Source organism: Bos mutus, chromosome 10 (assembly GCF_027580195.1).
Source record: "Bos mutus isolate GX-2022 chromosome 10, NWIPB_WYAK_1.1, whole genome shotgun sequence".
Classification (NCBI taxonomy): Eukaryota; Metazoa; Chordata; class Mammalia; order Artiodactyla; family Bovidae; genus Bos; species Bos mutus.
In genome coordinates this window covers 47,342,245-47,366,596 of record NC_091626.1, presented here as the reverse complement: position 1 = coordinate 47,366,596, position 24,352 = coordinate 47,342,245, and the positions used below count along the sequence as shown (strand labels likewise).

Here is a 24,352-nt window from a genome sequence, read left to right as displayed (position 1 = left end):
GCAACGCTGGACTGGAAGAAACACAAGCTGGAATCAAGATTGCTGGGAGAAATATCAATAACCTCAGATATGCAGATGACACCACCCTTATGGCAGAAAGTGAAGAGGAACTAAAAAGCCTTGTGATGAAAGTGAAAGTGGAGAGTGGAAAAGTTGGCTTAAAGCTCAACATTCAGAAAACGAAGATCATGGCATCCGGTCCCACCACTTCATGGCAAATAGATGGGGAAACAGTGGAAACAGTGTCAGACTTTATTTTTCTGGGCTCCAAAATCACTGCAGATGGTGATTGCAGCCATGAAATTAAAAGACGCTTACTCCTTGGAAGGAAAAGTTATCACCAACCTAGATAGCATATTCAAAAGCAGAGACATTACTTTGCCAACAAAGGTCCGTCTAGTCAAGGCTATGGTTTTTCCTGTAGTCATGTATGGATGTGAGAGTTGGACTGTGAAGAAGGCTGAGCACCGAAGAATTGAAGCTTTTGAACTGTGGTGTTGGAGAGGACTCTTGAGAGTCCCTAGGACTGCCAGGAGATCCAACCAGTCCATTCTGAAGGAGATCAGCCCTGGGATTTCTTTGGAAGGAATGATGCTAAAGCTGAAACTCCAGTGCTTTGGCCACCTCGTGCGAAGAGTTGACTCATTGGAAAAGACTCTGATGCTGGGAGGGATTGGGGGCAGGAGGAGAAGGAGACGACAGAGGATGAGAGAGCTGGATGGCATCACTGACTCGATGAACGTGAGTCTCAGTGAACTCCGGGAGTTGGTGATGGACAGGGAGGCCTGGCATGCTGTGATTCATGGGGTTGCAAAGAGTCGGACATGACTGAGCGGCTGATCTGATCTGAAGAATGGTGGCAAATGACTGAAACTCAAGTCAAAGTAACTTATATAAAAATAAATAAATAAACTAGAAAAAATACATAAAAAAATAAAGGGAGGGGGGAAATGTATTGGTTGAAGTGATGAAACAATTGTTACCTCCTGCCTTTTTACTGTTTTTGACTCTCAGCTTTGATTTTTCTCCATAGAAAAATAATTTTCTAGCAGACTTTTCCCTCATGACAGCAAAAGATGACTCCTAGAAGCTTTGGGCCTGTACTAAGACATTAAATGACAGGGAGAGATGCATTTTCTCCTACTGTTCTCCTTATTTCTTCCTCAGAGATGTTGATTGTCTTTGCTGTATCTAGATGGATGGTGTTTTCTGATTGGCTAGGCCTGGATCATTTGTCCAGCTTCAATGGGCGGGGGCAGTAAGATGCAGTAAGATCAAACCCACATGAACCTCCTGATCTAAATAAGATTTTTATAGAACTTGGATGGAGTGGTTTCCAAAGGGATGTTAAGCAGGCAAAATCAAAACAAACAAATGTATGTACATTACTGTTAGATGGTATATAACTAGGAATAATTAGTTTATAGCATCATATGTGTTTAATTTGTGTTTTCCAGATTATTGCAAATCATCATATGCAGTCTATTTCTTTTGCTTCTGGAGGGGATCCGGTAAGTATGAATTCATTAAAGTTCTTTTTTTTATAAGAGTTAAAATAAATTTCTATGTAAAGTATGTTAGCCACTACCTGTCTTTTCCAAATATCTTATTACGGTTCGTGAATAGCTATATGTAGCAGGCAGTGAAAAATTTGGTTCTGACAAAAGATTTCCTGTCACTGATTTTGTAAATACTTGGATTAGTGGATAAACTAATAATACTCCATTGTGTTACTAGCCATGGAGTTATCATCTGAGAAGCTTCTTGTAGATAACATCAAATTCATAAAAAACAAGTATGTTATACATCTGTCGATGGTCCTCCCTCAGAATTTTTCAACATAGAGTTCCTGGCAGATCCTCCCAATCAGTTGGGTTTGGCACATGAGGGGAAGCCTATTTGCCATTCTGGCCAGCAGCCAAGGCAACTAATCTAATCCAAAATGAGCAACTAAGTTTTCAGAAACTCATGCAGGGAATGTTGAGCTGGGGAGAGAAACCTATTGTTTCAACCAAGAGGCCACGTGATGCTCAATTGTCATGAATTGTGCAGGTCTGAGTCGGTGCTTTCCCTCCAAGCGTTCTCTGCAGAGTAGAGGGTCATTCCCGGACCTCCAACTACATCATTTCTAGATCAGAGCAAAAGGAGATGGGCATTGAAGCGAGGAAGCCTGTGACCAACCAAGAAACACATCTGTTTAAACCGAGGGAGCAAGAGAAGGATTTTGCTTCTCTGTGACATTATGACATTTTTCTTGTACCTACAAATGTGCAGGGATTTTACCTGATCTTGCTGCTGCTGCTAAGTCGCTTCAGTCGTATCTGACTCTGTGCGACCCCATAGACGGCAGCCCACCAGGCTCCCCCATCCCTGGGATTCTCCAGGCAAGAACACTGGAGTGGGTTGCCGTTTCCTTCTCCAATGCATGAAAGTGAAAAGTCAAAGTGAAGTCTCTCAGTTGTGTCCGACTCTTAGCGACCCCATGGACTGCAGCCCACCAGGCTCCTCCATCCATGGAATTTTCCAGGCAAGGGTACTGGAGTGGGGTGCCACTGCCTTCTCCTGATCTTACACCCAGTCAAAAATCTGCTTATAACTATCCCCAGCTCCTCTCTATCCACCCGCCATCCAACCTTATAATCTGACCTCAACATCGACACCAAGGGATATGTTTGGTAGCAGAGAGCGTCAACTTCCAGAACTGTCACTTCTCTTCCTAACCCTCTATGACTCGACCATCCACGAAGGAACTTGAACACTTTTGTAAAGCAGTGTAAAGTAATGAGTTCTGTAAGAGCAGTGGGAAGAATAATTATTGCCGTTTGCCTTAAATTTCCCTTTTCAAGTTTTAAATGTCGCTATCATTTAAAAATTGGTATGAAAATCCTCATTTACCCTAGACATGCCCTGCACGGTGTCTATCATAGTTCTCCAGAATCCTGATTCTTTTTAGACTGTCTTCATGTGCCTTTAGTTCTTTAAACCAGCCAAAGCATTGCCGCTACCAAAGATAGTAAAGAATTTGTAGCTACTGTGGGAAAGTTTGTACCTACTGAATTGAGTGGCACCTCTGTGTTTTCTACAGGTGGAGAGAAAATCTGCTGATTTTACATAGAAAATGGGTGACCAGAGCCTTGGCATTAGAGGTTCCCCCAAGTGAAGCTTTACCCTCAGGTCAGGAAGGCAAAATGGTGGAGTGCCAGGCTCTGGAGTCAAGTAGACTTGAGTTACTTACACTCTCTTAAGTTTCAGGGCCCTCTTCTGTAAAATGGGAAACGATCCCCCTTGCCTCAAAGTGTTGTGAGAATTAAGTGAAATGGTGCATGTAAACTGCTAGCATAGTGCCTGGCACAGAGTGATCAGAGATAACTGTCACCAATATTGCTAATACATGTCTATACCCTCTTAGGACAGTGTCTGAGATAATATACAGCTTCACGGCTAATTGAGTCCAAGGGTTTGGAAGCTAAAAGTCTCCATGACCTAATGTGGTACCTTCTTCCTAGCAGATTCCCTCCAAAGTTTCAAAAATACTGAGTGTTCCTTCTCACCTCTTGACCTTGCTCGCCCTCACTTTTATTCCCTTCTCAAAAACAATTTACTTGTCTCCCTTCAGTCAGCCCTGAAGACAGTTCTGGGTGATGCTTTTGTATCTGTATATACTTTCTCCATCTCAAGAATGCATTATGAGTATGAGAAAATGAAATATACTTCTTATATTTCCTCCCATTGTTTGTGCTTTTAACATTCTTTAAATTCTCCCAAATATTTACAGTTATGGAATTTTAAGAGATTCTTTTGAACATGAGGAAACTGAGGCCTGGAAATATAAGAAGTGTATTTAATTTTCTCATGCTCACAATGCATTCTTGAGACCTCTTTCCCATCCACTAAGACAGCAGACAACATTGCAAGCATCATACCACCTCTTCAACTTTAAAATGAGCAGCCAAGCCCCCACAATTGTGTCTTTGCTTTTTAATGTATATAATATAAAGCTCATTGGCACAACCTTATTTATATATAAGATATTTCAAATCTTTTGTCTTTTTGTATAAGAGAGATTTACTTAGGTATGTGTTATTTTTCAAAATAACTGAAGGCAAGTTATACTGACCCTGAGATCCGTTTCCTGTATGATTCACTGTGGGTTATTAAGTGATTGTCCTTGAGGGTATTACAAACATAGACTTCTATTTCCTGCTGGTTGATTTCATCTTCCCTCTAGAGAGTCATACTTCTAATCTGCAAATGGCATTCTGTGTATTTTTTTCTGAGAACTGAGATAACAAAAAGCATCTTTAATTATTAAAATCTTATCATTCATCAGCATACCGTTTTCAATAAAAGTCAAAATTACCAAGTAGCTTTTTGTTTGTTTTTACAAAGCCAGCAGCACATCTCTCTTTTTTAAACATAAGTTGAAATGGTGCTGTTATATCTTCTTTTTAAGTGTTTTTATTTTTATACAATTATTAAAGGTAAATTTCATTTACAGTTATTATAAAATATTGGCTGTATTCCCTATGTTATACAATACATCCTTAAGCCTATTTAAACCCTAGAATTTGTACCTCCTCTCCCCCTCCCCTATGTTCTCTCCTGCTCTGGTTATCACTAGTTTGAAGCGCATCTTTTGGAATTCCTTAGGATTTTTGTGGGTTCTCTATTTCAAAAATGATCTCTTCTTTCTATATATTGATCAAATAAATGCCTTTTATTTTTACTATATTATTCCTTAAGTTGCGCTGCATAAAAGCAAGCTAACCACCACAAAACCATGTCTCTTTAATCAGCTTATTTTCTGATCTACATGGTATCTGTTTGGACAACTGGGAAATCATGCTGTAACATCCTAGTTTATGACATAAACTTTGTGATTACATAACCCCTGGTATTTCAACTTTCAACACAGGAGAGCAATGGTCCCTAACCATTTTAAAAGAATATTTGTCCTTACCCAGTCCCTGCCTACATTCTCTTTTATTCTTAGTGATATTGTCTGCCTCTACATTTTTAATCTTCAGATTCTCTCTCCAAGGGGCAGAGAAGGTAGACTCTACAATTGCTAAGTATATATTATGTATTTGGTTATGTTTCCTTCTCGGATGCTATCCTTTGTTCTTTAAACAGAAACCTTAGTATCAGTCTTTGCCTGAATATCATACCCTAAATGTACTCTTTTATTTTTCACTAGTACAATCCGTTCATTTTAAATGCAATCATTTTCCCTTTTTTATAGGATACTACAGACTATGTTGCCTACGTAGCTAAAGATCCAGTTAATCAACGAGGTATGGAAAGCAACTTCTAGATTTTCCTAAGAGTTGGTATATACCAACTTTTGAAAGTAACAAGCAATTATTTTCAATATGTAAAGTGATGAGTATCGCTAGAGTGTATTGGGAGTCTAGAAATATTATGTAAATATGTGTTTGAAATAAATAGCCCTGCCAGCAGAGCAAAGGAGAAAAAATTATAGGTGAGATTTCAATCCCTTTAACCAAAAGTCTTATCATCTATTTGCATAAACAAAAGGGAAGCTGTTTCAGTAAGGATAGATGGGCTGGCTGCCACATCCCCAGTGGACAAATGAATTGCACACAAGACCCAAATCAGTGAGGTCATGGGCCTGTAGTTGCCTTGGCAAGTGTGTGCATGTGTGTGTTTATAGGTGTTAAGCCTGTGCCTTGCTGTTCAAGAGCCTGGCATGCCACTCTGAGTGTCTGGCTTTTTCTCATCTTTTAGATCTCAGTTTTAATGTCTCTTCTTCAAAAAGACCTTCTTTGACTGATAGCATCTACCATCTCCAGTAGTTTATGCCACTCTGCTGGGTTATAATACTTTGTTTCTCTTTCTACTGACACTTATCCTACATTTTTATTATTTTAGTTACTCACTTGTTTGTGTGTTTAGTGTCTGTCCTTTCTACTAAAAGCTACTGGAGGGCAGGAACTTGTTTCCCTTACTGTTGTTTCCCAAGCACTCATCACAATGCCTTGCAGGTGGTGATGATCAGTAACTATTTTTGTTGAATGACAGAGTGAATGGAAGAGTGAGTTATGAGTTGTCTCATCCCAGAATTTAGTAAGATTGCCTAAGAAACTCACCTGCCAGCCACATTTTGTGTCCAGGGCCTGAAGTTAGGCCATTGGGCCTCTGTAGACAGACATGCCGAGTGTTGCTTCTCATCCCTGACTCTGGGATATTCAGACTCATTTTAGGGATGAGTGTTAGGTTGCCTCCCCTCCTAGAGCCTATTAGTTGAGCAGTACCCTTTATCACCTCAGGGTGGAGTTTGCCCCCAAACATTCATCAAGTATATATGGAGTGGAATTTGGAAATTCAAAGAGCTATAAAAACATGAGGCAAAAATGCATGTGCTGTTCTGGGGAGCAAGCTGGTGGCTCAGTGGTAAAGAATCTGCCTGCCAAAGCAAGAAATGCGGGTTCAATCCCTGGGAAGATGGCTTGGAGAAGGAAACGGCAATCTACTCCCAATACTTCAGTATTCTTGCCTGGGAAATCCCATGGACAGAGGTTGGCAGGCTACAGTCCATGGAGTCACAAAAGAGTTGGACACAGCTTAGCAACTAAACAACAACAACAAATACTGGGGAGCAGGTGAATAAACACACTCAATAGGGTGCAGATTGTGCATGAAGGGGGAAAAAAGTCAAAAAAGGACATCTAGACGGCAGATAGGAGAGAGCTAATAAGTAGAGACAATCTTATGAGCAGATGGGTGGAAAAAGCAGTTCACAAAGCAGGTATTTAGGAAGATTCATTTGGCAGCAGGGTGCAGTGGATGGATTCAGGGAGAGGGCAGGTCCATTTTTAAACTATCATGATCGTCAAAAATGAAATTGTGAGGACCACCTGCTGGCACAGTACCCAGCACAGCGTAGATGCTCAGTAAATGTGGCCCAAGAGAGCATGACTCGATGAAATCGGAACGGGCTATAAATACTATGCAATACTCCTTTAAAATAGACTCTAAACTACATAATAAAGAATGGATATTGCTCAAAGAGTAGATGGGAGAGACAGGAACTAGTGAAGGAAGGGGAGTAGGAATAGAACATAACAAAGGATACCAGAAGAGCAACCTCTTTTAATCAAGCCTGAGCTTCCCTGAAGTTGTTGTTGTTTAGTCACTAAGTTGTGTCCAACTCTTTGTGACCCCATGGATTTAGCTCACTAGGCTCCTCTGTCCATGGGATTTCCTAGGCAAGACTACTGGAGTGGGTTGTCATTCCTTTCTCCAGGGGATCTTCCCAACCCAGGGATTGAACCTGCGTCTCCTGCATTGGCAGGTGGATTCTTTACCACTGAACCACCACTGAAGCCCTCTCTAAAGAATGGAAGTAGGCTATTTTGGGAAAGGTCTCTGAACAACAAATCCCTTTCTTTCAACCTGAAAAGGACAGGGTGAAAGGAAGAACAAATAGATCAAGAACTCTAGATATTTAGTAATTTTGCCATCAGTCACTGAATATCTCAGGCATGTCCTTGCTGTTCAGCAGAAGGGGTTCAAAGATTATGCTTGTTACTGAGGGTAATGGCTTGGCAGGATCCACATGCTTGCTGATCTCCTCGCTTGCTTAAGTGAAATAAAGCAGAGAGAATACGATGCAACTCATTCACTTTGAAATCTGGTGCCTGAGTAGTTCATCGGAGCCGAGCTGCTAGAAGGAATTCAGGGGGATCCTGGCTCGAGGATTCTGCAAAGGCTTTTATGAGAACTGTTGACTGAGCTCATGGATGGATTTCAGAGTAAGAAGAGAATGGACTCAGAAACTCTTCATATAGAGGTTTCAGTGTTTTCTTTCTTTAGTCCCAGCCCAGGTATAAGAAATAAGAAAGATGCTGGAGTCAGACAGGCTGGACAGGAATCATAATTCTTCCCCCATCACACTGTAGTCCTCAGCCAAGTTGTTTCACATCCTAAACTTCAGTTTCTTTCTTTCTTTTTTATAAAAAAATTATTTTTAATTGGGGGAAAATAGCTTTACAATGTTGTGTTGGTTTGTGCTGTGCAACAGCACATCAGCCATAATTATACATACATTACCTCCCTCTTGAACCTTCCTCCCCTCCCCTCAGCCTACCCTCCTAGGTAGTAATAACATCTACTTGCTAACATTGTTGAGAGGAGTAACAGATAATACTGAGAAAACACCATTTCCTTTCCTGTTCTGTCTTCTTCAGAAAATAGGTCCGTCTGATAGCTAGATGACTTAGAAACATAATGTGATTTTCTTGGGCAAAACAGTATCTCCTCATGACGTTCTGCCCCTTTTCTTGGCCCCGGCCCCTTCTCTTGTGTACCTTCTCTGCGAGAAGCCATTCTGTTTTCAGCATCCCCACTGTTTGCACAGCCCTCAAGTGTTAAATCTTTTCCCCTCACCTGTGCCTCTGGACTTTAATTTCTGCACAGAGGTACTGACATAGCTCTTGAGTCCACAAATAATTATTAATCACATACTAATACACCAGAGGCTGAGGTAATCATTGTAGAAGAAAAATAATGACTGGCCACCATGGGTTCATCATCATGGGGGAGAGAAACAGAGCCTGTTCAGTGTGCAGAAGAGGGGAGCATGGGAACAGTGCCTGGAGCCTGCCAGGTGCTCAGGTAGGCTTTGTACAGTAAGTGTATAAAGGCACAAGTGGAATGAGAGCTTAGGGCTGTGGGTTTGGGCAGTGGGTAAAGGTGGGCTGCCAAGAAAGCTAAGAGTAGTAGAGGAGCCATGGCTGAAAGGGAAGAAACAGACTGTCAAGGCTTAGAATGCCAGCTAGAAGGTTACTGGGGGCTGTTGAAGATTTTGAGCTTTATAAAGAATTATTCCGGTTTCTGCCATTTTACTAAAATTATAAAATGATAACTTTTCTTTGAGGGCAGGAAAGTGGTCCGGAATTGTGGAGTTCAGTTTAGAGGACATCTCACTGGTCCTGGGCAGGGCTGATGCTCTAAACTACATGGGCTGTAGAAGGGACAGTCTGGACAAAATTGTGAAGTAATAGTTCTTGGGAGCTATTTAGATAAAGAAATTTAGATAAAGCTATTTAGATAAAGAAATAGAAATCAGGTGATCTTGAGGACTTAATGAGATATTGTATTCAATGCATGTATCTCAATGCCTGGCTCATTATAAGTATGCAATAAACGATAGCCATTATTATTATTATTGTCCTGAGTGATTTGAAGTGGCTTGCCAGTGAAAAAACAGGCATTTTTACAAATAGGAAAAACAATCCAATGGAGAAAGAAGAACAAAAAAAAGTTATTGTATATTTTGTGCTCACCACATGCCAGGCATTGTCAGGAATACTTTCTGCATGGTCTCCTTTCATCCTCACAACAGTCCTATGAAGTAGATATTAATGTTACTGCTTTTTTAAAGAAGCAAGCTCTGGGATTGAAAAGGTAGTTTTACTAAACTCACCCAGCCAGTAAGCACCTGGACCAACTTCAGGTCTGGAGCACACACAAAGAAGATTACCGGGCACCAAGAAACATAAAAGAAAACCAGAAAACTTACTAGCAAGCAAAGAAACACAAATTATAAATAGATATCATATTTGTCTTTTATAAAAAGGTAAAATGTGATTTGGAGTTGTAGTATCTCCTGAACACATCTGGTAGGAGTGTAGATCCAAATGTTTCAGAAAGCATACTGAAAATTTGCATCAAAACTTTAAAAAGTGTAAACTCTTTCAAAAAATAACTTTATTTCTGGCTGTGCTAGGTCTTTGTTGCTGCATGCAGGCTCTTCTCTAGTTGCCTCGAGCTGAGGCTACTCAGGCTGCTCCTTGTGGAGGCATCTCGCTGCTGAGCGCGGGCTCCAGCGTGCTCGGACTTCAGCATTTGCAGCGTGTGCCCTCAGCATGTGGCTCCCTGGCTCCAGAGTGCAGGCTCAGTAGTTGTGGGGCACAGGCTTAGTTGCTCCGCAGCATGTGGGATCTTTCCCGATCAGGGATTGAACCGGTGTCTCCTGCATTGGAAAGCAGATTCTTTACTACTGAGCCATTAGTGAAGCCTGTGTAAACAGTTTTGAATCAGCAATTTCACTTCTAAGGAAATGAGACATGTACAAAGATTAAGCGATAAAGATCACTGGTGGCTCAACAGTAAAGAATCCGCCTGCAGTGTCGGAGATGCAGGAGATGTGAGTTCAATCTCTGCGTCCAGAAGATCCCCTGGAAGAAGGCATAGTAACCTTCCAGTATTCTTGCCTGTAGAATCTCATGGACAGAGGAGTCTGGCGGGCTGCAGTCCATAGGGGCACAAAGAGTCTGATAGCAAATTATTTAAATGAATCCATAGGCTGTTCTACCATGCGGCAATTAATGTTATTAAGTAAGAGTGTTTTGAGTTTACCTAGTGACCAATACAGCTTATCCCTGTAATTGCTGTAAATGAAGAATCGCTTCACTTCTTATTTTAAATGTGTGCGGTGCAGGACAGGTTGAATATTTTCTCTGAATCTAGTCTGTGAAGAGGTCCTGGTTTACCTGGACTACCTGGATATAGGCATGTCCTGGTCCTGACTCTATATAAAGAAAGCAAAAAACAAAACAAAAATACAAAAAGAACCCTGTAAAACCAATTTAAATGAACCCAATTATGTATGTTTATGTTTATGGCTCTAAAATATATGTGCTACTGTCCTGGTGACATTGATAAACTGTGGTCTGACAGCTGGCTAGTTGCTTCAGACTGATTTCTTCCTAAGGGCTGGTAGACTCTATGCTTCAGTCCCATAGCACCATCTGGTGGGTGATCTGAGAAGCTGCACTTTTGAATTTCTGCTGCTGCTGCTGCTAAGTCGCTTCCGTCGTGTCCGACTCTGCGCGACCCCATAGACGGCAGCCAACCAGGCTCCCCCGTCCCTGGGGTTCTCCAGGCAAGAACACTGGAGTGGGTTGCCATTTCCTTCTCCAATGCATAAAAGTGAAAAGTGAAAGTGAAGTCGCCCAGTCGTGTCCGACTCTTCGCGACCCCATGGACTGCAGCCCACCAGGCTCCTCTGCCCATGGGATTTTCCAGGCAAGAGTACTGGAGTGGGGTGCCATTGCCTTATGAACAACAAAAGCAAAACTGGTCTATTTAAGCATAAAGCATTAAAGAAGGGTCTGTTATTCTCTAAGAATTGTTCTAGCCTCTTGTCCATGACTATCCAGTTAGGAAACCAAATGAAAAAGAAGAATATGAATCCAAGATTCTTTTACATCCCACTTAATAGAGTACCTGATACTCAAGAATAGAATTGTAGGTCTGTTTACAGACAGATTATTCTTTTCATTTCACAATGAAAAAAACCCAAGTCTGTGTTTAATTCAGACATGGAGGTCAAAGCTCAGGCCCCCCGCATCACTGGAAAGTCAAATTGTTTTTGGGAGAATTGGGATTTTCTATATGCTTGTTTTTCTTCCTTCTCATTAGCTAAAGATTGAGAAATTCTTGACCAAGCTGGTGCTTATCTGAGTTTTCGGAGATGGGTCCAGCAATGTGAATTGGGCATATTTGTATGTGATTCAAAACCCATTCCTGTCTAGGTCATGACCAACCTAAAAAAGAACAAAGAGCATTTTCACAGAGCAGCATATAAGTGGCAACAAAAGCACCATCAAAATGTGTGTGCTCCCGAAAGTGGCGAGGCTGCACCAAGAACTTGCACAGGGTCAGGCATCGTGTCCAGCTGTTCCTTTCCTGGAGATAGGCGCCACTGTTTTTTCTTCTCTTTCTGTTTAATCTTTAAAAAGTAATATGACAGTAACACTGTTATCCAAAGGAGAGTAAAAATTCGTGTTGGTAAGCATCAGCCCAGGAAAAGGACCAAAGCCTCAAGTATCAGAATCAGAAAAGTTGAGAGAAATAAAACGTTTTGGTAGTACATGAGAAGCGGTAGAGGACAGTTGGTGGGTTTGGGTCATTCATTCATTTCTGTATGCCCACATGCCTTGCCCTGTTCCTCGGAGAGTTTAAAGTACTATAATCGAGGGAGGACAGGATTTCTGTAAAGCAGGAAGGGACTTCAGAGATCATGCAATGCCCTGTCTTGGCAGGTGAGGGCCTGGGTGTAGCATACCTTATTCACATAGACCGTGGTATAATTAGCCTGCATCTTATCACAGAGTTCTTTCAGCCACTGTCGTTTTCTCATCCCTCTCATGGGAGATAAACTTTGGTTTTTCTTATTTATCTATTTATTTACGGTTGAATTTCACACCTCTCCCACTATCTTTTCCATCTTTATCTCAAGACATCTTGTTTATCCTAAGAGAAAGTAAAATTACATAAATTTTTTCCATTTTGATTTTTTTAAATATTTGTTTTTAATTGTTGATGATTGCTTTACAATATTGGTTTTATTTCTGGCCTTGACTTCATTTTTAATTGGACCAGGAATTTATGAGATGAAAAAAATAATTCAAGTGAGTTACCTTTTTTTAACCACAGTGCAACACAACTATTTTTGGGCTTAACCAAAGGACACATGTCCAAGGGCACTTTATAGGTTTAAGGATGTGAAACCTAACCAGGAAGGAGGAGACCATTTCCACAAATGACCCAAGTGGTCATTTGTACCACTCAGTGGTCATGAAACCTTCCCTGTGATAGGGGCTCACTGCCAGTCTCACTTCATAGAACTGAAGATGATTTCTCACAGCAGTTATGGGTGTGATTCAGAGAAATCAATATTAATTCACTCAATACATACTTTTAAAACAGCTGCAGTGTACTAGTCACTGCGTGACGCTAGTGTGGAGAAAAGAAGGGGGCAATATACAATGGCAATCTGAAAACAGACCAAACATTTTCCTTTGGTAAGAAGGCTATTAATGTATAGACATTGTTAATCGGGTTTTCAAAGCTGTAATGAGCTCCTAAGTCTATTTCAAGATCCAGGTTGCTTCTTGAAAGGGGCAACCTTACAAGAAGTGATCAATAACCCTTTTGGAGATTTGCGATCTTAGCATTGTTTGATTTAGTAATACCATCCCTTGCCTACACACACACAAATGTCCCTTCCAGAAGTTCAGAGACATAAATTCCTTAAGTAAATGTCCAGCTAATTCTGAAATGAGAATTGTCTGATATTCCTTGAGATGATTATCAATATAAAGCCAGGAAACCACTGTAGGTTCTACCATAACCTACTGTTATAGGTTCTGCAAATCCAGTTAGGCATGAATGAATTTTGTGAAAGTGTTAGTTGCTCAGTTGTGTCTGACTCTTTGTGACCCCATGGACTGTAGCCTGCTAGGCTCCACTGTCCATGGGATTCTCCAGGCAAGAATACTGGAGTGGGTTGCCATTTCCTTCTTCAGGGGATCTTCCTGACCCAGGGATTGAACCTGGGTCTCCTGCATTACAGGCTGATTCTTTACCATGTGAGGCACCAGGGCTTGATTGAATTTTATTTTACTTTAAATAAATATAAAATCCTTCTCAAGACTACTCAGAGCCTAAAAACATGCCTTCATCACAATAGGTATCCGCCTTTCCTCAGGTATGTATCCCTTTTAGTAAAATGTTCCAGTATTGTTCCCACAGTCCTGTTTCACAGCTTCCTTTTTATTTAATCTAATTCCCTAGGTACCTACTTAAGTCATTCCTGTTCTCAGAAAATAGCTGACAGTTTTTACAACATTCTTGTATATATTGAACAATTATCAAGCTTTTCCCTCATTCCTCAATTCTTCAGGCTATACAGACCAATGTATTTTTGAAAATCTTCTCATGAAACTTATTACCGTATCTTGTCATCTTTATGGTTTTAAGCCATCCTTAAAACTGAACTGAAAACTGAAAACTGAACTGAAATTCAGTTCAGTCGTATATTAAGGCCCTGAGCACAATACTATACTCTCATCAAGGCAACCGACATTCCATGTTATGGGGAGATTAATGTATGGTCCCCTGAACACAAGCTTTGGTTTTTACTTAGCAGTAGCAGATTTGCTAATTCGCCTGTGATGTTCTGTCAGCTGCCCCCTCCACAATTTAATTCTTTAATTTGCTGGTGATAGCTAGCCCTTTGTAGTAACAGCTTTTTAGAGCAAGTATCTATAAAAATTTTAATATCCTTTGATGATATCAGTCTTCATGAAATCTTGATTTGCTTATTGGAGATAGTTCTTTAGTAGGATTTCAAAGACAGGGATTACCACACCATCAGTGATTTCGAGTAGCAATGACAGGGCAAAGGGATGGCTAGAGGAAAGGGTAGTCTAAAGCCCCTGTCTTCACCAGCCGCTCACCCCCCATTTGTGAGGGGTGCATTTAGAAAGTTATTTTGTTTCCAGTCATCATAGAGTACCATGCAAAGACGGCAGCAGGCATCGTCTTATCAGGTTGTTGCCCTAAAATCATCTTTTGTATTGAATTCTAGAGCTAACACGGAACATGAATCACATTGTTAGTCAAGATCAGTCTGCTTTTATTAAAGTGTGAGCCCCAAATACCTGTCTTAAGACTGGAATTTATAAGTGTTTTGAAGTATTTCATTGTAAAATGCGAGTGTTTCTTCTCTTTGATGCATATAAAATATGAGGTATGTGATTTCAGAGCTGCAGAAAACTTGGAAACCTACTTCCTTTTATTTACCAGTTCATGTTCTGGAAGTATTTCAACTTTATAAAATCTTCTCTTACTGAAAATTTATTGTAATTTTTTGGTATGTCCTCTTGCAGCCTGCCACATACTGGAATGCCGCAATGGAATGGCCCAGGACGTCATAAGTACCATAGGACAGGCTTTCGAACTCCGGTTTAAACAGTATTTGAAAAATCCTTCTTTGAATACTTCTTGTGAAAGGTCAGCCAGGAATTCTCTGATTATTTGACTTAACCATACTTTGTTTTGTTTTAAAATTAGTATGGCATTTAAAATGGACTAGTGAAATTAGTAATTTCTTATTTACCAATAGATACAGTTTCCTTACAAACTAATAGTGACATTTTTACTCTTCTTCCTTTCTTATTTGTCTAGATATTTCCTCTTGCTTTGTAATAGAATTAGAGGAAACACTAAAAGTGAGAAGGGGTTGACCCTGTTTCTCTGATGTTATACAGAGCTCTGATATAATTAGGTAGTGTCATGAAATGAGCAAGAAGAAATTTCTCAGGTTTGTGTCAACCCCAGATCCCTTGCATATCAGTTAAAAGAATTAAGAAAGAACAAAATCCTAAGAATCAAATGTGTGTAGCAGGAACTCCTGTTTGCTGGTGTGTAGTGCAGATTGCTCAGCTCCAGCCAGACCAAGGGGTAGAGCACGACGTGACCCAGGGCTCGGGTTGCCCTGTCTGCAGCACAGAAAGTCCGCAGTGAAAGCTGAACCCTTTCAGGCCTGTCAGACTCCACCACGTGTGGAATGCATTGAGGTCCCTGGCTTGCAGAATTCATACCCAAGAAATAAAATTCTTGGACACTTGTAAATGCATTTCTGGAACCCCCCCCCAATTTATCATTTTGTGTATCAACAAACACCAGACTTGGAGATCTCCTCTCAGAGGTGGTTTAGCACAGCAAAGAAGAGGGGCTACCAGCAGGCTTGATGTTGACTTTTTTCTAGGGTGGCTCCTGCATTTTAGTGCTGTCTTTTCATTGACGTGTAATGAACCCAACAAAGCTGTGGGTTGTCAGTGGAGTCAACTCAGTCCAAATGGACTTGATTTATTTTTTTCTCATAAGAAACTTCGACTAATTCCAGTTTGGAAGAAAAATCTGTTTTCTTGTGTGTGTGTGTGTGTGTGTTTTCGCTCTATTTCTTAAAAACAATGCATGTTTACATGAATCTACCCGCTTGCCACATATGGTTCTAATATTTCTTTATGAATCACATATACTCCAGATTTGTGCAGACAAGATAGCTGGCCATAGCTCTTTTATTTATTTATTTTTTTCTCATCTTGGTTTATAGTAAACTGAGCCAGGCCCTCTGCTCAGTATCTAAATTTTCTTTGAGCAAAAGTATTTCCGAAATGCTACAGTGAAAGTGGGCTGAAGAATTCAGGGAAAACTTTGTATTTTTATTCGATTGACAAAAACAACTTACATTCAGGAAGTTAGTATATATAAATGTATATGTACATATTTTATCACTGAGAGGAGACGTGAAAACATCACCCATGGCATTTTTTGTTGGCTTACCCCACTTTGATTGTCTACAGAAAGCTAAACAATTCAGCCATCTGGTTGCTTCTCTCCAGATGTTTGACATCACTTAAGCACAGCTATACTCTTAAAGCACGAAAAGTTTTTCAGGGTGATTTGCATGATTCTGATCTCTCTGCATCCCCTACAGCATATGAATTCCCACCCAGCCTCTTGGGGATCCTTTTTTGCCTTACAGTGAGGAGGTGCCTGTGGATGGCCATGCTGAGGAGAGAGAAGATCATGAGTATTATAATGAAATCCCGGGGAAGCAGCCGCCTGCAGGTGGTGTTTCAGATGTGCGGATCAAAGTTCAAGTCACAGAGCAAATGGCTTACTGCCCCATACGGTGTGAAAAGCTGTGCTATTTGGTAAGTAATAGTTCATTGCTATTGTAGTTAACAATACAGTCCTGTCCTATCACTGAGCTTAATTTGAGGATTTCCAAATGCTAGTTTACAGAAGATATCATCTTCCTCAATACAGAGCCAGAGAATGAATCATTGTCGGAGCCTGTACTAAGTAACTTTTACTCCTCATCCCCCAACCTCATCCTCAGCAGGTGACCTCACATCTTACTTCTCTGGAAAGACTAGGACGGTCCAACATGTAATCCTCAACTGCATCCTTCCCTGTCTCCCAAGTGTTCTTATGTCCTCCTTGGTTCTCTTAGCTACTGTCTCCACAGCTAATCCTTCCCCCGAGCTGCCGACCCTATTCCCTCCCACCAACACTGTGCCCTTGTTCTGTCCATCAGTCTGTATTTCCATCTTTATTTTTTTCTCTGTATACCAGTTCTTTATCTTCTGTCTGCAGATAAACTTGGACTCCCCCAACCCATCTAATAATGTCCCACCTCCCTGTCATCTTCCTTTCATCCACAAACTTGTAGAAAACACTGTATTTCTGCATTCACATCCACACTACACTTCCAAAATCTGAACTCTGCTTGACAGCTTGATAGAAATTTCTTTTACAGTGCTCTCCAGTGGTTTTTTGGTTGGTTGGTTGTCAGTTTAATTGCTAAATCTATTTCCTTCAATATTTTGAATCTGTCTGTAGCATGTGATACTTGTTGGCTTTCTCTTCTTTTTTTAGACCTCTTCTGTTAGCTTCTAAAACATTTCCATGTGTCATTCATTCTGCATCTTTAGTTGCTGCTTTTCTTTCTTTTTCTTGTTTTATGAAATTTTATTATGAATATATTCAAACATAGAAAACGTTGAAAGAATTACACATGAATACTCACCACCTAGATTCTATAGTTATAATTTTACTCTATTTGCCCTGTCATCCTATGTAGCTGTCATCCATAAATGCTTCTTATTTTTGATGCATTTCAAGGAAAGTTGCATCTTACCTTTTTTTTGATCTTGTTTTCTTACATGCTCACCCCTATGAAACCAAGCATCTGCTTTACTGCCATGGACTCCCTTTCCAATGCTCTGCCCTTGGCCCTGGTTTTCCCTCTGACATGCCACCTGTATACACACTCCACCAGCTTCTTTGTCTTCAGCCATACCTGCCTTTCCAGCTGTGATTAAACTCAACATTTTACCTTGACTCCAAGCCAGATTCCTCTCCTGATGTGCTCAAGTTTATTAATGGCGTTCCTATTCTTTCACTAATCTACAGTTTTTTGTTTTCTCACACTTTAGGCCATATATCAACTCAGTCTTCAAGACCTAGGATCCCACCATGAAAATATCTTGAATCTACTCAGCCTATATCTTTCCTACTGCATCTTTCTAAGTTCTGGTCCATATTTGCTCAGGTTACCCTGAAGGCCCCTTCTCTGTCTTCGGTTTCATTCCTTTAAACCCTCCTGCGTGGTACTGGTGGATTAATCTTCCTAAAGCATAGATATTGCCCTTCTTAAAGGTGTCGGTGGATCCCATACTGTTAATGAAGAGAGATGTGTATATGGATAATCGAAGCCTTTGATAGCATGAGATTTTTCGAGGATGAAAAGTGAGTCTGGCATACGCCTCACTAGAGTAGGGCTCCAATCTGCCAACTCACAGTTAGATAGAAGTTTGCTAAATGGCCAGTGTTTGTACAAGTGTCCTGGAAATCACACTTTCTGGCTAAGCTTGGATTGAGTCCTGGAATGTGACCTCCCAAGCAGAAGCAATAACCGTCAGGGTATAGACCTTACAGTTCTGACCCCCCACACCCTAATCAGACCCACCTCTGCAGCTCCCGAACAATTCACTGGGAAAGGAGGCTATACTTCCCATTCAAAATATCAGTTTCTTTTTCTCACTTTATCTCACTTCTTGTGTCAGAAAGTGGTGTTTTCTACTAAATTCTGCTGGGAGCTTTATGTGTCTTTTGCAAGTTTATGGACTTATACTGTGTTTGTAAATGTTTCACAATTTGTTGTTCGCACAGCCTGGAAGCTCCAAGAGCAGCAGCATGTATGAGAACTGTCTGGAACAAAGCAGGGCTGTAGGTAGGTACAATTGCACTTCCCTATCTGCTGCACTTCTTATTCCTTTTACGTTATGTGATCGTGTGTGGCCCTTGCTCTTAAATATTTCATGGGAAAGTCAGGTGTATATAACCAAACACTCTGAGAAGCCTTCCCACATTCTGAAAATCAGCTCGGGATGCCGTGTGTGTCAGTGAGAAAGCTGTGGTTCTCGCTTGCTCCTGTGTACTCTTCCGCAGTACGGTTCTGCTTTATGGAGCCTTTCACTGCTTTGAATATCATGAAAGCTCTCTCACCGGAAAGGTGATTTCTCTACTCACAGCTCAAGGGAGTTCCACTTCAAAGAATATCAGACAGTAAGCTAACATGAAAATTGATGCTTGTCATATCCATTAGGATTAAGAGAAAAGCTTTATTTCTGCTTGGCAAAGGGAACAAAAAGAGATCTGAAATGTGAGAGTCCCAATTAGAAGTTCATACACCCCATACTTGCCAGGGCATTAAATGTCTCATTACTACACATGATAATTGGCGTTGGGCACAACTCTCCCACAACATGGTTGTACGGCATATATAGACTATTACTTTGGAAATGTATTTTCATTAAACCTTTCTACTGCTAGTCATTTTATTCTTATAAATTGTTAAAAGTATTTCTTTGGGGAGGAAAGTTTTGCAGCTCTAGAGTAGAAGATAACTGGACATTATAAATAATGCAGTGGGGGTAGAGCTGGATAACTACGCTTAGGGAGTCAAATTAGCAGCAGCTTGCCAACTAGAAGGTAGTCTCTTACTTCCTTGGGTATTTGCATATTTCTTATAGAATTTTTCAATGTAATCCATTAATTTTATTATTTCTTATAGAGTAGGGATACATACAGAGAAGGCAATGGCACCCCACTCCAGTACTCTTGCCTGGAGAATCCCATGGATGGAGGAGCCTGGTAGGCTCCAGTCCATGGGGTCGCTAAGACTTGGGCAAGACTGAGCGACTTCACTGTCACTTTTCACTTTCATGCATTGGAGAAAGAAATGGCAACCCACTCCAGTATTCTTGCCTGGAGAATCCCAGGGACGGGGGAGCCTGTTGGGCTGCCGTCTATGGGGTCGCACAGAGTCGGACATGACTGAAGCGACTTAGCAGCAGCAGCAGCAGGGATACATGAGGATTTTGGTACCACTAGGATCATCACTTTCCTCTACCCTGCAAAATAATAGGAGTTATGAACTTGGGTAGTATTTTAAATTTTTTAAAACATAGTTCTTTCTGATTGAAATTAAAATTCCATGCCATTCTTTAAGCTTACTTAAAATTCTGAATGCATTCTTAATAATAAGACTAAAAGCAAATTAAATTAGTATCAAGTGTAAATGTATTTTTAAACCTGTGTTCTCTGCTGCTGCTGCTGCTAAGTTGCCTCAGTCATGTCCGACTCTGTGCGACCCCATAGAGTGCAGCCCACTAGGCTCCTCTGTCCCTGGGATTCTCCAGGCAAGAATACTGGAGTGGGTTGCCATTTCTTTCTCCAATGCATGAAAGTGAAAAGTGACAGTGAAGTCGCTCAGTCTTGCCCAAGTCTTAGCGACCCCATGGACTGGAGCCTACCAGGCTCCTCCATCCATGGGATTCTCCAGGCAAGAGTACTGGAGTGGGGCGTTCTCTAGGAGCTGCAATTCCTTTATTCTTTCCTTTTTTCCTTTACTCTGGAAATTCCTAACTTGGATTTGATAGTCAGGAGCCTACCACGTGTGCTTTGTACTGTTGTATCCGTTTTCTACCTGTACTGAAGCTCACTTTGAAATAGCTCCGTGTCCTATTTTATCTTATTCTGTGTTCTTCATTTATCCAATAATGCACTCAGTTATCATCAGGACCTCTGTGGGTCAGGCATTGAGCTAGTGCTGGGGGTGGAGACACAATTGCCTTTCAGGAAGTTTGCAGTGTAGCCAGAGGGCATACCTTAAACCAGTGCTTACAAGTATGATGAGCATTTCAAAGCCCAGGACACTGCGGGAACAAATAACAGGGAAACCTAACTTAATCTGGAGGACTAGAGAGGATCTTCTTATGGAAGTGACAACCAAACAAGACCTGAGGGGGTGAGGGGGGACCAGAGAGGGAATGGGAGAGGGAGCAGGAAGGAAAGGAAAGTATAAATGAATACTGAAATTGCTAAGTGTGCCAGGACCACTTCCATGATCACTCCAGGGAGAGAGTACAGGGGGAGCCAGAGGTGAGTTTTGGATCTGGGACAGAGTCCTATGGAACTCTAGAATGTTTCTCCCTGCCCCAGTATGTCTCTTCCCAGTTCATCTCCCTTTTCTCCATTATGTAGTCGTCATGGCATGCTCTTCTGACCTCAGCCACCTGGCTTCTAGGGGAACTCACTGAGTGAAAATCCTTAGCCTTTCTAGAATGATGTTGAATGTGCTAAATCACAACTGCCATCAGCCAAAGATGGAGAAGCTCTATACAGTCAACAAAAACAAGACCAGGAGCTGACTGTGGCTCAGATCATGAACTCCTTATTACCAAATTCAGACTGAAATTGAAGAAAGTAGGGAAAACCACTAGACCATTCAGGTATGACCTAAATCAAATCCCTTATGATTATACAGTAGAAGTGAGAAATAGATTTAAGGGCCTAGATCTGATACATAAGAGTGCCTGATGAACTATGGAATGAGGTTCGTGACATTGTACAGGAGACAGGGATCAAGACCATCCCTATGGAAAAGAAATGCAAAAAAGCAAAATGGCTGTCTGGGGAGGCCTTACAAATAGCTGTGAAAAGAAGAGAAGCAAAAAGCAAAGGAGAAAAGGAAAAATATAAGCATCTGAATGCAGAGTTCCAAAGAATAGCAAGAAGAGATAAGAAAGCCTTCTTTAGCGATCAATGCAAAGAAATAGAGGAAAACAACAGAATGGGAAAGACTAGAGATCTCTTCAAGAAAACTAGAGATACCAAGGGAATATTTCATGGAGAGATGGGCTCGATAAAGGACAGAAATGGTATGGACCTAACAGAAGCAGAAGATATTAAGAAGAGGTGGCAAGAATACACAGAAGAACTGTACAAAAAAGATCTTCATGACCCAGATAATCATGATGGTGTGATCACTGACCTAGAGCCAGACATCCTGGAATGTGAAGTCAAGTGGGCCTTAGGAAGCATCACTACGAACAAAGCTAGTGGAGGTGATGGAATTCCAGTTGAGCTATTTCAAATCGTGAAAAATGATGCTGTGAAAGTGCTGCACTCAATATGCCAGCAAATTTGGAAAACTCAGCAGTGGCCACAGAACTGGAAAAGGTCAGTTTTCATTCCAATCCCAAAGAAAGGCAATGCCAAAGAACGCTCAAACTACCACACAATTGCACTCATCTCACATGCTAGTAAAGTAATGCTCAAAATTCTCCAAGCCAGGCTTCAGCAATATGTGAACCGTGAACTTCCTGATGTTCAAGCTGGTTTTAGAAAAGGCAAAGGAACCAGAGATCAAATTGCCAACATCTGCTGGATCATGGAAAAAGCAAGAGAGTTCCAGAAAAACATTTATTTCTGCTTTATTGACTATGCCAAAGCCTTTGACTGCGTGGATCACAATAAACTGTGGAAAATTTTGAAAGAGATGGAAATACCAGACCACCTGACCTGGCTCTTGAGAAATCTGTATGCAGGTCAGGAAGAAACAGAACTGGACATGGAACAACAGACTGGTTCCAAACAGGAAAAGGAGTACATCAAGGCTGTATATTGTTACCCTGCTTATTTAACTTATATGCAGAGTACATCATGAGAAACGCTGGACTGGAAGAAACACAAGCTGGAATCAAGATTGCTGGGAGAAATATCAATAACCTCAGATATGCAGATGACACCACCCTTATGGCAGAAAGTGAGGAGGAACTAAAAAGCCTCTTGATGCAAGTGAAAGAGGAGAGTGAAAAAGTTGGCTTAAATCTCAACATTCAGAAAATGAAGATCACGGCATCCGGTCCCATCACTTGGCAAATAGATGGGGAAACAGTGGAAACAGTGTCAGACTTTATTTTGTGGGGCTCCAAAATCACTGCAGATGGTGACTGCAGCCATGAAATTAAAAGACGCTTACTCCTTGGAAGGAAAGTTATGACCAACCTAGATAGCATATTCAAAAGCAGAGACATTACTTTGCCAACAAAGATTCGTCTAGTCAAGGCTATGGTCTTTTCAGTGGTCATGTATGGATGTGAGAGTTGGACTGTGAAGAAGGCTGAGCATCGAAGAATTGATGCTTTTGAACTGTGGTGTTAGAGAAGACTCTTGAGAGTCCCTAGGACTGCAAGGAGATCCAACCAGTCCATTCTGAAGGAGATCAGGCCTGGGATTTCTTTGGAAGGAATGATGCTAAAGCTGAAGCTCCAGTACTTTGGCCACCTGATGGGAAGAGTTGACTCATTGGAAAAGACTCTGATGCTGGGAGGGATTGAGGGCAGGAGAAAGGGGACGACAGAGGATGAGATGGCTAGATGGCATCACTGACTCGATGGACGTGAGTCTGAGTGAGCTCTGGGTGTTGGTGATGGACAGGGAGGCCTGGCGTGCTGTGATTCATGGGGCCTCAAAGAGTTGGACACGACTGAGCAACTGAACTGAAGTGAACCATCAGAAAAAAAGGGGCAAGGTTTTCTTCCTTTTGTTTCCCTCAAAAGCTCTCACCTTGATTTATATTTTACATTTTTGAAGTATTGTTCCCCCTAGAGCAATGCTATTTCAACTTTACTCAAGATTTTTCTTTTTGTAAGTATATCCTTGTCATATAATCTAATATATTGTTTCTGTTTATCTTGGTTTTATGTCTCCTTTAATCAACAAACAATGTAACCCCTTATTCTTTCATGCTTTATACACGCCCTAATCTATTACCAGATCGAAACTCAAGAACAGACTTTTGTAATAAACACTTATTTGGAGCCTAGAACCTGTTTTTCCATAGAATTAATTTTAGCCATGGTGTCTCCTCCATGGATAAGTGACCATGTTCTGCTATTTCGGTTTCCTATGCTAAACCTTGAGTGTATATTTTGTAATGACCTATACAACAATAGGAAATTCTGTTGTAAGCATCTGTTCTTTAGTTACACTCTGATTGTGGAGTAGTCTACGACTGATGCCAGCTTCGGTACACTGTCTTCCTTTTTGGTGGCCCTAAGGTAACAGTTCATAGCTGGGAACCTTTCAGAGTCTTGGGGAGGTGACAGATGGTGTTTATAGTTTGAAAAAAACCCTCCAGCTGGATATCCTCTTCACCTGAAAAACACTGGGCTACCGCATTGTTTTCTTAGAAAAGCAGGTTCTAATTCCCAGTGGGAACCAGAGTACTGTGACGCCATTCCCCAGCCCTTAGCCACCCAGCCCATGGAGGGATCGAGGGACTCAACCCCTGCTGCGGGGACCATGACAGGTATCAGTCCCTCCTATTGTGGCAGTAAGGACTTTCCTAACTCGATAGTCTTTTCATCCACAGACACCCAGAAATCAGGGGTTCCTATCTTGGGGCATGCCTGTGATGACTTGGGCATGTGTTTAAAAGTGATCTGAAATTCATGACCAGTCTCTAATTTAAGAGGAGTTGCCAAAATAGCAAATAGACAGTTTTTAATGGCTTTTCCCAGAGATTAATATGTAAGCATTTGAGAGACACCTATTCAAATGTTTTAAATAAATTTTGGCTTTTTAATTCAAATATATTTATTTATTAAAATATTGA

The 24,352-nt window shown here is 41.1% G+C and overlaps 1 protein-coding gene across 2 annotated transcripts in view; it reads left to right on the top strand.

Annotated features, from left to right (window-relative positions):
* The window catches only part of SHC4 (SHC adaptor protein 4), a 137,588-nt gene that overhangs the window by 93,169 nt on the left and 20,067 nt on the right, over positions 1 to 24,352 (top strand). For both annotated transcript variants that reach the window (XM_070378520.1, XM_005892149.2), the window contains exons 5-9: positions 1,458 to 1,511; positions 5,243 to 5,294; positions 14,703 to 14,826; positions 16,364 to 16,535; positions 18,559 to 18,619. In XM_070378520.1, coding sequence (XP_070234621.1) covers positions 1,458 to 1,511; positions 5,243 to 5,294; positions 14,703 to 14,826; positions 16,364 to 16,535; positions 18,559 to 18,619 — 463 coding nt within the window. The remainder of the gene's footprint in view (positions 1 to 1,457; positions 1,512 to 5,242; positions 5,295 to 14,702; positions 14,827 to 16,363; positions 16,536 to 18,558; positions 18,620 to 24,352) is intronic.